Genomic DNA, 15,529 nt, shown 5'->3' on the forward strand with positions numbered 1-15,529 from the left:
TGAAATATGTGAATATCATTACAGTGATTTTCAAGGTTAGAAACACACAAAGAAGAACAACACTGTTGTACTCACATGTACAGTTAGCACAGTCAAACACAAATGCCTGCAGGTAACCTTTGACCTTTAAATATGTTAAACAAAGAGAAATAAAAAATATTCGACAAAATCTTTACCATCTTACAAAAAAGTTGATGAGGTATTTAGTGGGACAAACTATTCTGTATTATATGAATTTTAAAGTGAAAGATTTTCCTCTCTGGCAACTTGGCAATGACTTAAGTAGATAAAAATAAACATAATAAACGTGTGTCTAAGGCTGTGAAAATCTGAAACTGAAGAACAAAGCAGAAATAAAAAATCACAATCATGGTGTTAAAACCACTGATATTAAATATCTGTCATACTGGTTTCCCCATGATTGTCAGCCAGGTGGTGACTGCTGGGATTTATTAGGATTTTAGGAAATGTTCATCCATAGAAAACTGGACCTGTGAGTACCAAACATTCTCCAACTGCTGGCTTAAGAGGAAGCTCAAAAGAATTCAGTGATGCATATGAAAGTTATTGCAGTAAAATTTCTTTACACAACTACTTGAATTTGACAAGGTGGTGGAGTATTCCTTTAACACAGAAAGAGCTCCATCTATTGTGGACAGAGGCAAATGGCAGGTTTGTTACTATCAGCTCCACCCACAACAGAGTAAATGAAACCGAAAGAGTCATAACGTTGATCAGAGCAGAGACGCCATTACATTGAAGGCTGGGATCTGTATTTATGGTGAGTCGTGTTATTTGGGGGGAAAAAAGAAATCTGAAAATCAGATCAAATGGCTGAAAAACTTGTACTTTTTGAAAACTATCTGAGCTGCCATGTGTGTTCAGAGACTTTCAGAGATCCTGTGTCTCTGAGCTGTGGCCACAGCTTCTGTTCAAGCTGCCTGCAGAAATTCTGGGAACAAACTACAAACAAAAACTGTCCAGTTTGTAAAAGAAAATCTTCAAAGGATTACCAAGATGTGAACTTTGCACTAAAAGAACTTGCTGACTCTTTTGCTGGGAGACAGAAAGTTGGATCATCTGATACACTGAAAGAAAAGAAGGCATTGGGAATGATTTGCAGTAAACATGAGGAAGAGCCTAAACTGTTCTGTGTGGACGAGCAGAGAGCTGTGTGCACCGTGTGTGAGTTTTCTCTCCACCAGAGTCACAAAGTGGTTCCTGTAGAAGAAGCAGTCAGTGACCTGAAGGAGCAGCTGAAATCTGACCTAAAGTCTCTGCAGGACAAGAGGAACAAATACAAACAAGTGGAGGAAACATACAATGACGTGAGGGAACACATGAAGAAGCAGCTGTTGTCCACAGAGAGGCAGATCAGAGCAGAGTTCAAGAAGCTCCAGCAGTTCCTGAAAGAGGAAGAGGAGTCCAGACTGGCAGCTGTGAGGGAGGAAGAGGAGCAGAAGGGGAGGACTATCAGCAGAGAGATGAAGATGATTGAGGAGCAGATCTCCTCTCTGTCAGACAGCATCTCTGCTGTTGAAGAAGAGCTGCAGAAACACAGCGTGCCATTCCTCAGCAGTTATAAAGACACTCAGAGCAGAGCCAGAGCCCAGAGCTCAGTGTCAGATCCACAGCTGGTCTCAGGAGCACTGATAGATGTGGCCAAACACCTGGGCAACCTGTCCTTCAGAGTGTGGGAGAAGATGAAGGAGAAGGTCCACTTCAGTCCTGTCATTCTGGACCCAAACACTGCAAACTGCTGGCTCTATCTGTCTGATGATCTGACCAGTGTGAGACAAGGAGACACAAAGCAGCAGCTTCCTGATAATCCAGAGAGAAACACAAAGTATGCCACTGTTTTTGGATCTGAGGGCTTCAGCTCAGGGAAACACAGCTGGGACGTGGAGGTGGGAGACCATCCACGCTGGAATGTGGGTTTAGTTAAAGAGTCAGCTGACAAAAATGAGCCATTTGTTTCACCAACATGTGGATTCTGGTGTTTAACACATCACAGTGGAAAATACACTAATTGTGTTGGTCAGACTGTGAGAGTGAAGAAGAGTCTCCAGAGGATCAGAGTCCAGCTGGACTATGACAGGGGGGAGGTGTCCTTCTATGACCCTGAAGACATGACTCACATCTGCACTCACAGAGACACTTTCACTGAGAAACTCTTCCCATATTTCAGTATTGGAGAGGCAGGAAATGCCAAAACCTCTGATATCAAAATCTGTCAGACTGAGATTTCTTTGAAAACGTCAGTGAGGTCTACAGAGCTTGGAAACAAAAGCGTCTGGACTTCTTTAGCGAAGTCTTTTCAGTGGTCTTAGTGAATTTTCCCCCTTCTCTCATGTTTTCTTTCTTTTGTTACAACTTGTTTTGTGGTTATTTGTTTTTTTTGTTCTCAAGGCTTTTTTATGTGAGAAATGCAGGAATAAAATTTTAGCACTTTCAAAATGAAATTACAAATGTAGCTCAGATCCTTTTATTTTTCAAATTAAGTTTAACAATCCAATTTCAGAAATAATGCATCAAATGTTGGATGATATAAAACTGACATGAGCCGTCTTTTCCATTTGTTTATTTTTCTTGGATTCCCTTCCATTTTTGCCAAATTTATAAAAGTTGTGTGTTTTACCGCTTTCAGATTGTGCTAAATCTGTCTAATAAATAAACACAGTGTCTTCTTTTCTTTTGATACTTCCCAATCAGTGATGAATTTAAGTAAAGGATTGTCCTTATTTAAATGTGATTGTTATGGTATGTTCTTCATCACGACAAAACAAACCAAGCTGTGTACGATGACATAATAATTTCTTTGGAATAATCTGCAATGACACATTCTAAAAGATTATTCAGTTGTATTCATACAAATTAAAGCTCACTCTTTGTTTCTTAGACTATTCCTAAGTTCTGTGTAAATTGCTTTGTCAGGGACAATTCATAATACACCTTAGATTTTCAACTCAACCCAATAAAACAGATAAGCAAAACAGTAAAAATCATATTACGGTTTAAAACTGCAATGAGGTCTCTGTGATTCTTTTAGTTTTGTTTTCTCTTCTCTGAAGCGTTCTTGCTTTTGTTACAGCTTGTTTTGTGGTTATTTGTTTTTCAATTTAGGCAACTCCTGTTGTTCTTTCTTATGTGAGAAATTGCAGAAAGAAAGATTTAGAACCTGCATGAATTTATACAATGAAATAGAAATGATTTTCAAAACACAGACAGCAAAACTGAATCATAAATGTCATTTGTCTTTGTTTTGTTTAATATTCACTTTGAATGTGTTAAAATCTTTTTATTTAGTTGTTCATTTTTTGTTGATTTTCTGCCTTTTTTGCCAATATGTAGCAGTTGTAAAGTCACTGGGTGTTCATGAAACAGTTTTTTAAATATATAAACAGTGCAAAATTGATGTGGCTTTGATAAGCAAGCACTGATAAATGTCACTTTCCTTTCCTTCATCAATTATTTAGATCCATATCGGCTAATAACAGCATTGTGACAATTTCTCTTTTAATGGTTTCAAAATGATAAATAGACTTGACTCATAAATAATCCTAATGTCATCTTTTGATATTTAACTGTCTGTGAATAAGTTAAGTGATCTGTTTCATTTAAATGTGTTTCTTATGGCATGTTCTCCATTACGTTGCAAAATAAGCCAAACTGTGTACGTTCAGCCATGTTTTCTTTAGAACATGTCATTGCAGAATAATGTTGACTTTCTGACATTTATTCAGTTGTATTCATACAAACTAAAGCTCATTCTTTGTTTTTCAGATTGTTTCTAAGTCCTGTGTAATTTGCTTTGTCAGATACTATTCATATTATTCCTCAGATTTCAGTTCCTGAGTCTGTCTCTGAAGCAGCGTTTGATAAGAAATCAATATGTGAGGCAGTTACATATTCACAGTGCTGATAAGACAAAGGGAGATGCAATATGTGCAAGTGCCCTGCATTGGCTTGAGCACTGTGATTAATCTGAGCGAATAAAAAAATATATAAAAAAATACCTCAGAGTTAACATGATATATCCACAATGCCAAAACCGGCCTCCAACAAACATTGTATAATGTTCCATGTTAAGCCTAGAGTTCATTTTAAAGCCTCCTTGGTTTACATCATGGAACCTTGTTTCAAGTTATATAGACCATTACATAACACCTCTTTAGTTCCAGTATGCCCCATCCTTATTAAAAGCCAGGCTGTGCATACCTTTGACCTGAACGAGGCCCTCTGAGACCTAGGGGGCATTGAAAGGCACTTCATCAACCAATCAAATAGCCGATACTGCACGTTACATAAAGTGTATCTATAGAAACCAGGGCAGGAGGCCAAAGTGGAAAGCTATTATGTTTTTGGAATATTTATGGCCCAACAGTGTACCATTGTGTCTTAAAAAAAGTCTTATTGGAGCAATTCCCCATTGACGTCCCTTAATAACATGTGAGCTGAAAAACAGTTAAATGTCTGTGGCATTGACAAAATCGTGGTTTTCTTTGCTACTGACTGACCAGAAACATTTATTTCATAATTCTTGAACATTTGTACAGTTGGAGCTGCTGTTTGTTCCAGTGTGTTTCTGTGAACTCTCACTTCATATTCCAGATCACATCAGCACAATCAGGATTTAGTCTTGTTAACTGTGGATTTCCTCTTTTTACCTGCTGAACAAATATGATGGAAATGTCAGATTCCTGATTTCAGTGATCTCCTGGATTATTTCTGTCAATAAAAAATATCAAAGTCTGGCTGCATTTTGATTTGTCTATAAACATTGAAGGAAATTTTTATCTTAACTCTTATGGTTTAACTCTTGCTGTATTCAAACTGTCATTTTATTGCCAAGACCTTAGCACATCTTCTTAAAGTTAGAGAATAAAGCAAAAATCTGAAGAATCAGAAACATGGAGGATATATATTATTGCACAGAAGAAATCCAAAGTGACAATAAGAGATAAAGGAAAAAGCCGCCTGAAGAGAAATGATGAAGTAAGTTTGGAAAGACACCCTGTGAAGAGAAGCCGGCTCAGTGTTGTCCTTGCAGCTCAGACAGTGACTGGAGATAGAACACAGAAAGGCAGCAGAGTTCATGTTCAAATTAAGAAGACAACATTCATGTAGTTTATTTGTATGACTGCACAGTTAATCAGTATTTATTAATTCGAGGCATTTGAAATTTTAATTTTGCTAATTTGTGCAAAACCCCTGCAGCTGACTTCAGCCTAAAACCACAGAAAACCTTTAAAGTAAATATCAATTTACCAAATGATTCCATAATTATACCAATTGGTTTAAATGACCCCCGGAGTGCTGTGTTGTAAAGTTTTGAAAGTTTGGTAATGTTTTTGTTTGTTATTCAAACTGTTTGGTAACTTCCTGTAAAAATGGATGAGTTATTTTTAAAGGCAGGTAGACAAAGTGGTCGGTTTCCACCAAGTCTCCCTGTAGCTGCAATGGATGTTCTTGTCGGTTGTTCAGCCGCATCACCTCTGTTTTTCTGATGTTGATCTTCAGGCCGGTCTTTTCTGCCTCATCAGCGAGCCGGGTAAGCTTGGACCAAACTGCCTAGAGGTCTTCTGGAGGGACTGAAAAATAGCAACAAGGTAAAATACATGTTTACATCAGCTGCCATGTATGTTCAGAGACTTTCAGAGATCCTGTATCTTTGAGCTGCAGATAGAAAAAGAAAAGGAAGAAGAGAAGGAGGAGGTGGTGTGTGATAAACATCCAGACGTCCCTTACTGGTACTGTGAGGATGAAGACAGAGCTGTGTGTCCTGTGTGTGAGTTTTCTCTCCACCAGAGTCACAAAGTGGTTCCTGTAGAAGAAGCAGTCAGTGACCTGAAGGAGCAGCTGAAATCTGACTTAAAGTCTCTGCAGGACAAGAGGAACAAATACAAACAAGTGGAGGAAACATACAATGAAATGAGGGAACACATGAAGAAGCAGCTGTTGTCCACAGAGAGGCAGATCAGAGCAGAGTTCAAGAAGCTCCAGCAGTTCCTGAAAGAGGAAGAGGAGTCCAGACTGGCAGCTCTGAGGGAGGAAGAGGAGCAGAAGGGGAGGACTATCAGCAGAGAGATGAAGATGATTGAGGAGCAGATCTCCTCTCTGTCAGACAGCATCTCTGCTGTTGAAGAAGAGCTGCAGAAACACAGCGTGCCATTCCTCAGCAGTTATAAAGACACTCAGAGCAGAGCCAGAGCCCAGAGCTCAGTGTCAGATCCACAGCTGGTCTCAGGAGCACTGATAGATGTGGCCAAACACCTGGGCAACCTGTCCTTCAGAGTGTGGGAGAAGATGAAGGAGAAGGTCCACTTCAGTCCTGTCATCCTGGACCCAAACACTGCAAACCGCTGTCTCTATCTGTCTGATGATCTGACCAGTGTGAAATATGGAGACACAAAGCAGCAGCTTCCTGATAATCCAGAGAGAAACACTTATAGTGTCACTGTTTTTGGCTCTGAGGGCTTCAGTTCAGGGAAACACAGCTGGGAGGTGGAGGTGGGAGACCATCCTGTCTGGAATGTGGGTTTAGTTAAAGAGTCAGTTGAAAGGAAGGGAGAGTGTTCTGTTTCACCAAAAAATGGAAACTGGTGTTTATTTCATCGCAGTGGAAAATATACTAATAGTGTTGGTCGGACTGTGAGAGTGAAGAAGAGTCTCCAGAGGATCAGAGTCCAGCTGGACTATGACAGGGGGGAGGTGTCCTTCTATGACCCTGAAGACATGACTCACATCCACACTCACAGAGACACTTTCACTGAGAAACTCTTCCCATATTTCAGTGTTGGAAAGGCAGGAGAAGCCAAAACCTCTGATATCAAAATCTGTCAGACTGAGATTTGATTGTAAAGCGAGTCTTTATTTTCACCGTTTTGTTTTTTGTTGTTGTTTGTTTCTATGTTTGTTTTTTTTAAGTCCAGCAGCTTAATTTTAGTGAAATTATTAATCAAATTGTTTAACTTCATTCTCAGGTTTTATTTTATTTTGTTGAATTAATGAAACTATTAGCAATTCATTGAAAACCAAAGAAACTTTTTCAAGTGAAAACTTTGTGAGCCACTCGAGTTTCTGTAAAAAAAAACTTTTGCTTTTTATATTCTTGTTTCTTTTAAATTAATATTTTCAGACTATTTCTGATGTTGTTCATGTAAATATTTTGATAATTTTAAAATCTGAATGATGATTTCTTTGCTTTTCAAAGTTGTTGAGTGTGAACAGTAAACTGTGACACTTCTTTAAAGAAGGATTAATGATTAAACTTGTGTCACATCAGCGAGAGTCAACTTTACAACTACAAGATCTTAATTATCCTGATTGTCAGCATCTTTTTTTCAGTTAAATAACATTTTATAGTAACACATCTACTTTAAAGTTTTCCAAATTCAAAGAAATGACTTCTAAGTTCTGAAACTGTCTCATCAGTGTAACTAAGATTGATTGGATTAAAAATCGTCTTTCTTCTGTTATTTTTAACTGCAATCAGCAGCAGACGTCGCTTAACGTTTGAATGATTTCTGGATCTTCTGATGATTTATACCAGGTTTTAAATTTGATTTTGAAACTTCAATGTTATTCTTTAACTGGTTTCTTTGATTATCGAAAATCACAAAATGTGTCTGTGAAGTGAAATAAATCAAATTCAGTGATTCTGTTGTTGTGTTTGACTGAAAATCTGCTTTTTAGACACATTCAGTCATTAGTTTAGTTTTATTTAACATGGAATCTCACTTTCATTGTTCTTTTTATATTTAACGGACTCCTTAGAATAAAAGATTATTTGCTTCTGTTGGTTTGTAAATATTCTTGTTGTGCTGAAGCTGTTTTCTTGAAATAATCATAATCAGATTTGATAAAATCCAGAATTTATTTTAAGCAACTACATTTAAAATTTTTATTTTTATTTTCAGACCTGCATTCACATTTAACCTCAGCTCTCTTAAACTGCATATCAGAGAAGACTTGTGCAGTTTGTTTTGATGGAGTCACTGATTCTCACTTTGGTCTGATCCTCAGTGTGAAACATTACCAGGCAGAAATCAAATGTAATCATAGATAAAGTTTACATTCTCACACCTGATCTGCATCTTTATAAACTCTAACTTATGTTGTTTAACAGTAAATTTAAAGCTGCAGAGATGTTTGATGAAGCTCCAACTTTATAATATTGCTATTTATTTGTATATTATATTTACTCACAAGACAAAGTTCATATTTTCTTCTCTGGTAAAAATGTTTTTCCAACATTTTATTTCCACTTTCTCACATTTTTATTATATATGACTCATTACATGTTAGTTATGCCGTTACTCACTAAGTAAAGCAAAAACACTTTTCTCAGTTCATCTCTAAAAACTGCAAATACACAAATAAAACATTTTTTCTTTAGTATTTCCATAAACTTTGGCTCTAAATACATCATTTGTTATGCGTTTGGAAATTTAAAGTCAGTAAGATTATTAAGAGAGCAAGAAGGTAGATTATTAATTAAAAACTAATAAAACTTTATTTATCCTCTTTGCAGACTTAATCTTGTTTTTCAGTCCTGAGCAAAGACCTGCTGACATGTTGGAGAAGCAAACAAAGTATTTTAGTCAGTCTGCCCTGAGCCATAGTCTTTGTGACACTTTTTATACTTTATTCATATTTTTTTTAATTTGTTTATGTAACCAGATAAGGGGCAGAAAAGTGATGATGGTACTAAGGGTCTGTACCATAGCTTCTTCCTTTGACTATAAACATCACAGCAGTTATTCGAACATTTTGCTGAGGTATAACAAGGCACAGCACTAAAATGAATGTGCATCAATACAAACTTACCAGAGCAGTTTGGTTCATGCTAAATGTCTGAACTCAACTCTGCTTCAAAGTTAGTGAATTCTCCCTCTAACAACACATTAGACTCATCAGTTTCAATCATGTACATTTTTATAAACTTATCAAGCATGACTCATTTCATCACAGCAGCACACAGAGGACAAAAGACACCGGCCCTGGTTCCTGTCACAGCTGGGATTTCATCCTGCTTTCATCCTGATGCGCCATCGTAGTCTAATCACAACATAGCATAGCTGAATTCTTATATAATAAAGCATCTTCAGTTCCTTCTCCTTATTGAAATATCTGTTTAGTTGTTTTTTTTTAAAAAACACTTTGAGAAGTCAACGATTTTTCAAATTTCACTCTTGTGTTTTTTGTGAAACACAACCTGGAAACGATCTGAATTACTGTGACAGCGCCCTCTAGCGATTCCAAATATTATATGCACATTTCAGTTTACCACGTCACTGTGATTCGTGAAAATGAAAGTAAATTCCGACACTTTTGGACTGAGCTGAGACGCCATTACAGGGAGTCAGATCTCTGCTGCAAAACACACGTTTGGAGGATTTTAATCAGAAAGTTCAAGAGACACTAATTTGGTGAGTTAATAATACTTAAAGATCAAATGGCTGAGAAAGTCAGACTTTTGGAAAATTTCCTGAGCTGCCATGTGTGTTCAGAGACTTTCAGTGATCCTGTGTCTCTGAGCTGCAACCACAGCTTCTGTTCAAGCTGCCTGCAGAAAGTCTGGGAACAAACTACAAACAAAAACTGTCCCATTTGTAAAAGAAAATTTTCGAAGGATCATCCTATTGTCAACTTTACACTGAAAGAACTTGCTGATTCATTTGCTGGGAGACAGAAATCTGGATCATCTGAGACAGAAAAAGGAAAGAAGAAATTAACAGTGGTGTGCAGTAAACATGAGGAAGTGCTCAAACTGTTCTGTGTGGACGAGCAGAGAGTTGTGTGTCCTGTGTGTGAGTTTTCTCTCCACCAGAGTCACAAAGTGGTTCCTGTAGAAGAAGCAGTCAGTGACCTGAAGGAGCAGCTGAAATCTGACTTAAAGTCTCTGCAGGACAAGAGGAACAAATACAAACAAGTGGAGGAAACATACAATGAAATGAGGGAACACATGAAGAAGCAGCTGTTGTCCACAGAGAGGCAGATCAGAGCAGAGTTCAAGAAGCTCCAGCAGTTCCTGAAAGAGGAAGAGGAGTCCAGACTGGCAGCTCTGAGGGAGGAAGAGGAGCAGAAGGGGAGGACTATCAGCAGAGAGATGAAGATGATTGAGGAGCAGATCTCCTCTCTGTCAGACAGCATCTCTGCTGTTGAAGAAGAGCTGCAGAAACACATCGTGCCATTCCTCAGCAGTTATAAAGACACTCAGAGCAGAGCCCAGAGCTCAGTGTCAGATCCACAGCTGGTCTCAGGAGCACTGATAAATGTGGCCAGACACCTGGGCAACCTGTCCTTCAGAGTGTGGGAGAAGATGAAGGAGAAGGTCCACTTCAGTCCTGTCATTCTGGACCCAAACACTGCAAGCCCCTATCTCTATCTGTCTGATGAGCTGACCAATGTGATGAATGGAGGCACAGAGCAGCAACTTCCTAATAATCCAGAGAGAAACACAAAGTATGCCACTGTTTTTGGCTCTGAGGGCTTCAGTTCAGGGAAACACAGCTGGGAGGTGGAGGTGGGAGACCATCCTGACTGGAATCTGGGTTTAGTTAAAGAGTCAGTTGACAGGAAGGGAGAGCTTTTTGTTTCACCAAAAAATGGAATCTGGTGTTTACTGCATCGCAGTGGAAAATACACTGATGTTGATGGTCAGACTGTGACAGTGAAGAAGAGTCTCCAGAGGATCAGAGTCCAGCTGGACTATGACAGGGGGGAGGTGTCCTTCTATGACCCTGAAGACATGACTCACATCTACACTCACAGAGACACTTTCACTGAGAAACTCTTCCCATATTTTGAGGTTGGAAAGGCAGGAGACGCCAAAACCTCTGATATCAAAATCTGTCAGACTGAGATTTCTTTGAAAACTTCAGTGAGGTTTAAGAAGCCTGGAAAGAAAAGTGTCTGGATTTCTTTAGCGAAGTCTTTTCAGTGAGGTCTTAGTGAAATTTCCCCCTTCTCTCATGTTTTCTTTCTTTTGTTTTGTGGTTATTTGTTTTTTTGTTCTCAAGGCTTTTTTATGTGAGAAATGCAGGAATAAAATTTTAGCACTTTCAAAATGAAATTACAAGCTCAGATCCTTTTATGTTTCAAATTACGTTTAACAATCCAATTTCAGAAATAATGCATCAAATGTTGGATGATATAAAACTGACATGAGCCGTCTTTTCCATTTGTTTATTTTTCTTGGATTCACTTCTGTTTTTGTCAAATTTATAACAGTTGTGTGTTTTACCGCTTTCAGATTGTGCTAAATCTGTCTAATAAATAAACACAGTGTCTTCTTTTCTTTTGATACTTCCCAATCAGTGATGAATTTAAGTAAAGGATTGTCCTTATTTACATGTGATTCTTATGGTATGTTCTACATCACGACAAAACAAACCAAGCTGTGTACGATGACATAATAATTTCTTTGGAATAATCTGCAATGACACATTCTAAAAGATTATTCAGTTGTATTCATACAAACTAAAGCTCACTCTTTGTTTCTTAGACTATTCCTAAGTTCTGTGTAAATTGCTTTGTCAGGGACAATTCATAATACACCTTAGATTTTCAACTCAACCCAATAAAACAGATAAGCAAAACAGTAAAAATCATATTACGGTTTAAAACTGCAATGAGGTCTCTGTGATTCTTTTAGTTTTGTTTTCTCTTCTCTGAAGCGTTCTTGCTTTTGTTACAGCTTGTTTTGTGGTTATTTTCAATTTAGTCAACTCCTGTTGTTCTTTCTTATGTGAGAAATTGCAGAAAGAAAGATTTAGAACCTGCATGAATTTATACAATGAAATAGAAATGATTTTCAAAACACAGACAGCAAAACTGAATCATAAATGTCATTTGTCTTTGTTTTGTTTAATATTCGCTTTGAATGTTTTAAAATCTTTTTATTTAGTTGTTCATTTTTTGTTGATTTTCTGCCTTTTCTGCCAATATGTAGCAGTTGTAAAGTCACTGGGTGTTCATGAAACAGTTTTTTAAATATATAAACAGTGCAAAATTGATGTGGCTTTGATAAGCAAGCACTGATAAATGTTACTTTCCTTTCCTTCATCAATTATTTAGATCCATATCGGCTAATAACAGCATTGTGACAATTTCTCTTTTAATGGTTTCAAAATGATAAATAGACTTGACTCATAAATAATCCTAATGTCATCTTTTGATATTTAACTGTCTGTGAATAAGTTAAGTGATCTGTTTCATTTAAATGTGTTTCTCATGGCATGTTCTCCGTTACGTTGCAAAATAAGCCAAACTGTGTACGTTCAGCCATGTTTTCTTTAGAACGTGTCATTGCAGAATAATGTTGACTTTCTGACATTTATTCAGTTGTATTCATACAAACTAAAGCTCATTCTTTCTTTTTCAGATTGTTTCTAAGTCCTGTGTAATTTGCTTTGTCAGATACTATTCATATTATTCCTCAGATTTCAGTTCCTGAGTCTGTCTCTGAAGCAGCGTTTGATAAGAAATCAATATGTGAGGCAGTTACATATTCACAGTGCTGATAAGACGAAGGGAGATGCAATATGTGCAAGTGCCCTGCATTGGCTTGAGCACTGTGATGAATCTGAGCGAATAAAAAAATATATAAAAAAATACCTCAGAGTTAACATGATATATCCACAATGCCAAAACCGGCCTCCAACAAACATTGTATAATGTTCCATGTTAAGCCTAGAGTTCATTTTAAAGCCTCCTTGGTTTACATCATGGAACCTTGTTTCAAGTTATATAGACCATTAAGTAACGCCTCTTTAGTTCCAGTATGCCCCATCCTTATTAAAAGCCAGGCTGTGCATACCTTTGACCTGAACGAGGCCTTCTGAGACCTAGGGGGCATTGAAAGGCACTTCATCAACCAATCAAATAGCCGATACTGCACGTTACATAAAGTGTATCTATAGAAACCAGGGCAGGAGGCCAAAGTGGAAAGCTATTATGTTTTTGGAATATTTATGGCCCAACAGTGTACCATTGTGTCCTAAAAAAAGTCTTATTGGAGCAATTCCCCATTGACGTTCCTTAATAACATGTGAGCTGAAAAACAGTTAAATGTCTGTGGCATTGACAAAATCGTGGTTTTCTTTGCTACTGACTGACCAGAAACATTTATTTCATAATTCTTGAACATTTGTACAGTTGGAGCTGCTGTTTGTTCCAGTGTGTTTCTGTGAACTCTCACTTCATATTCCAGATCACATCAGCACAATCAGGATTTAGTCTTGTTAACTGTGGATTTCCTCTTTTTACCTGCTGAACAAATATGATGGAAATGTCAGATTCCTGATTTCAGTGATCTCCTGGATTATTTCTGTCAATAAAAAATATCAAAGTCTGGCTGCATTTTGATTTGTCTATAAACATTGAAGAAAAATTTTATCTTAACTCTTATGGTTTAACTCTTACTGTATTCAAACTGTCATTTTATTGCCAAGACCTTAGCACATCTTCTTAAAGTTAGAGAATAAAGCAAAAATCTGAAGAATCAGAGACATGGAGGATTAATATTATTGCACAAAAGAAATCCAAAGTGACAATAAGAGATAAAGGAAAAAGCCGCCTGAAGAGAAATGATGAAGTAAGTTTGGAAAGACACCCTGTGAAGAGAAGCTGGCTCAGTGTTGTCCTTGCAGCTCAGACAGTGACTGGAGATAGAAGACAGAAAGGCAGCAGAGTTCATGTTCAAATTAAGAAGACAACATTCATGTAGTTTATTTGTATGACTGCACAGTTAATCAGTATTTGTTAATTCGAGGCATTTGAAATTTTAATTTTGCTAATTTGTGCAGAACCCCTGCAGCTGACTTCAGCCTAAAACCACAGAAAACCTTTAAAGTAAATATCAAATATCAAAATGTGGAATCTGGTGTTTACTCCATCGTAGTGGAAAATGCTATAATGGTGTTGGTGAGACTGTGACAGTGAAGAAGAGTCTCCAGAAGATCAGAGTCCAGCTGGACTATGACGGGGGGGAGGTGTCCTTCTATGACCCTGAAAACATGACTCTGATCTGCACTTCCTGATAATCCAGACAGAAACACAAAGTATCATACTGTTTTTGGCTCTGAGGGCTTCAGCTCATGAAAACATAGCTGGGAGGTGGGAGACCATCCTGACTGGAATGTGTTTGGATTGTGACAGTGGAGAATACACAGTTGTTGCTGGTCAGACTGTGACAGTGAAGAAGAGTCTTCAGAGGATCAGAGACCAGCTGAACTATGACAGGGGGGAGGTGTCCTGACCCTGAAGACATGACTCTGATCTGCACTCACAGAGACACTTTGACTGAGAAACATTTTGCATATTATTTTATTGAAGAGACAGAATATGTCAAATCATCTGATTTCAAAATCTGTCACGCTTATATTTCATTGAAAACATCAATGAGGACAAAGTGATTTTTTAACCATCCGTGCGTTTATTTTCTCTTTTTCCTAGTCTTTAAGGAATTATTTGACATTTTGTTTAGATAATTTTTAAATACAGTATATCCCCTAAGAATAAATGTACAGTTTATATTATACATATAAAACCAAAGAAGAGTCTTATTTGAACTTTTGGTTTGCTTGTTTTTTAACGGTTATCATGCTGCAACATTCTGTCGTTACTTGTTTAATAATCTCAGACACGATTTATATTGACGACTATACATGACGACTGATTATTAGTGAAAGACCTGTTTTAAAAGTTGCAAAGTTATTTTACTTCATTGATTTTAGTTTCAGTTAGTTTCCTTCAGTTATTTTCCAGTCTGTGTTTGCTCATATCAGTTTAGTTTTTATTGTTTAAAACTGTTTCAGTTTGTTTAGTTTTTTTTATTATTATTGTATGGAGGGCATATGTCAGAGGCACGATTTACAAAACTCACTGTAGGTGTAACTAGGTGAGCATAAGGAATAGCACAATAAATACAAATCAGCAAATAATAAATATATCCAGAAAATAGACAGCAACATTACCAAGCAGGAAGGAGCATGTTCAAAAGGATGTAACTATTGCAGTGTTTACAGTGTGTTAGATGGAGGAGTTGTACAGGGAGATGGCCACAGGCAGGAATGATTTCCTGTGTCGTTCAGTGGCGCTGTTTGGTAATGTCAGTCTCTCACTGAACGTGCTCCTGTGGCTAGCCAGCATGTCATGGAGTGGGTGGGAGGTATTGTCCAACATTGTCTTTATCTTGGACAACATTCACCTCTCTGACACCGCCTTAAGAGAGTCAAGCTCCATACCCACAACATTACTGGCCTTGTGGATCGGTTTATTGAGTCTGTTGGCATTAGCAATGCTCAACCTGCTGCCCCAGCATGCAACAGCACAGAGGATAGCTCTGGCCACAACAGACTCAAAGAAATTTCTGAGCATTGTCCGACAGATGTTGAAGGACCTCACCCGCCTCAGAAAATAGAGACGACACTGGCCCTTCCTGTAAAGTGCAGTGGTGTTTTTGACCGAGTCAAATTTATTGTTTATGTGTACTCCGAGATATTTACAGTCCTCCACAATGTCC

General features: G+C 37.7%; 2 protein-coding genes across 2 annotated transcripts; both read left to right on the plus strand.

Moving 5' to 3' along the window:
- Window positions 1-752: 752 nt before the first annotated feature.
- On the plus strand, window positions 753-6,855 carry LOC308403969 (nuclear factor 7, brain-like; the record flags this gene model as incomplete). Its single annotated transcript, XM_080893775.1, has 2 exons — window positions 753-1,070; window positions 5,677-6,855. Exons 1-2 carry the CDS (start codon window positions 831-833, stop codon window positions 6,853-6,855), a joined length of 1,419 nt encoding a protein of 472 aa, XP_080749901.1. The 5' UTR covers window positions 753-830.
- Window positions 6,856-9,457: 2,602 nt separating this feature from the next.
- LOC308404369 (E3 ubiquitin-protein ligase TRIM35-like) lies at window positions 9,458-10,948 on the plus strand (the record flags this gene model as incomplete). The annotated part of the gene is made up of 1 exon (XM_080894394.1): window positions 9,458-10,948. One exon carries the CDS (start codon window positions 9,458-9,460, stop codon window positions 10,946-10,948), a length of 1,491 nt encoding a protein of 496 aa, XP_080750520.1.
- Window positions 10,949-15,529: the final 4,581 nt, after the last annotated feature.

Source organism: Rhamphochromis sp. 'chilingali', assembly GCF_963969265.1.
Source record: "Rhamphochromis sp. 'chilingali' genome assembly, chromosome: 10".
Taxonomy (NCBI): domain Eukaryota; kingdom Metazoa; phylum Chordata; class Actinopteri; order Cichliformes; family Cichlidae; genus Rhamphochromis; species Rhamphochromis sp. 'chilingali'.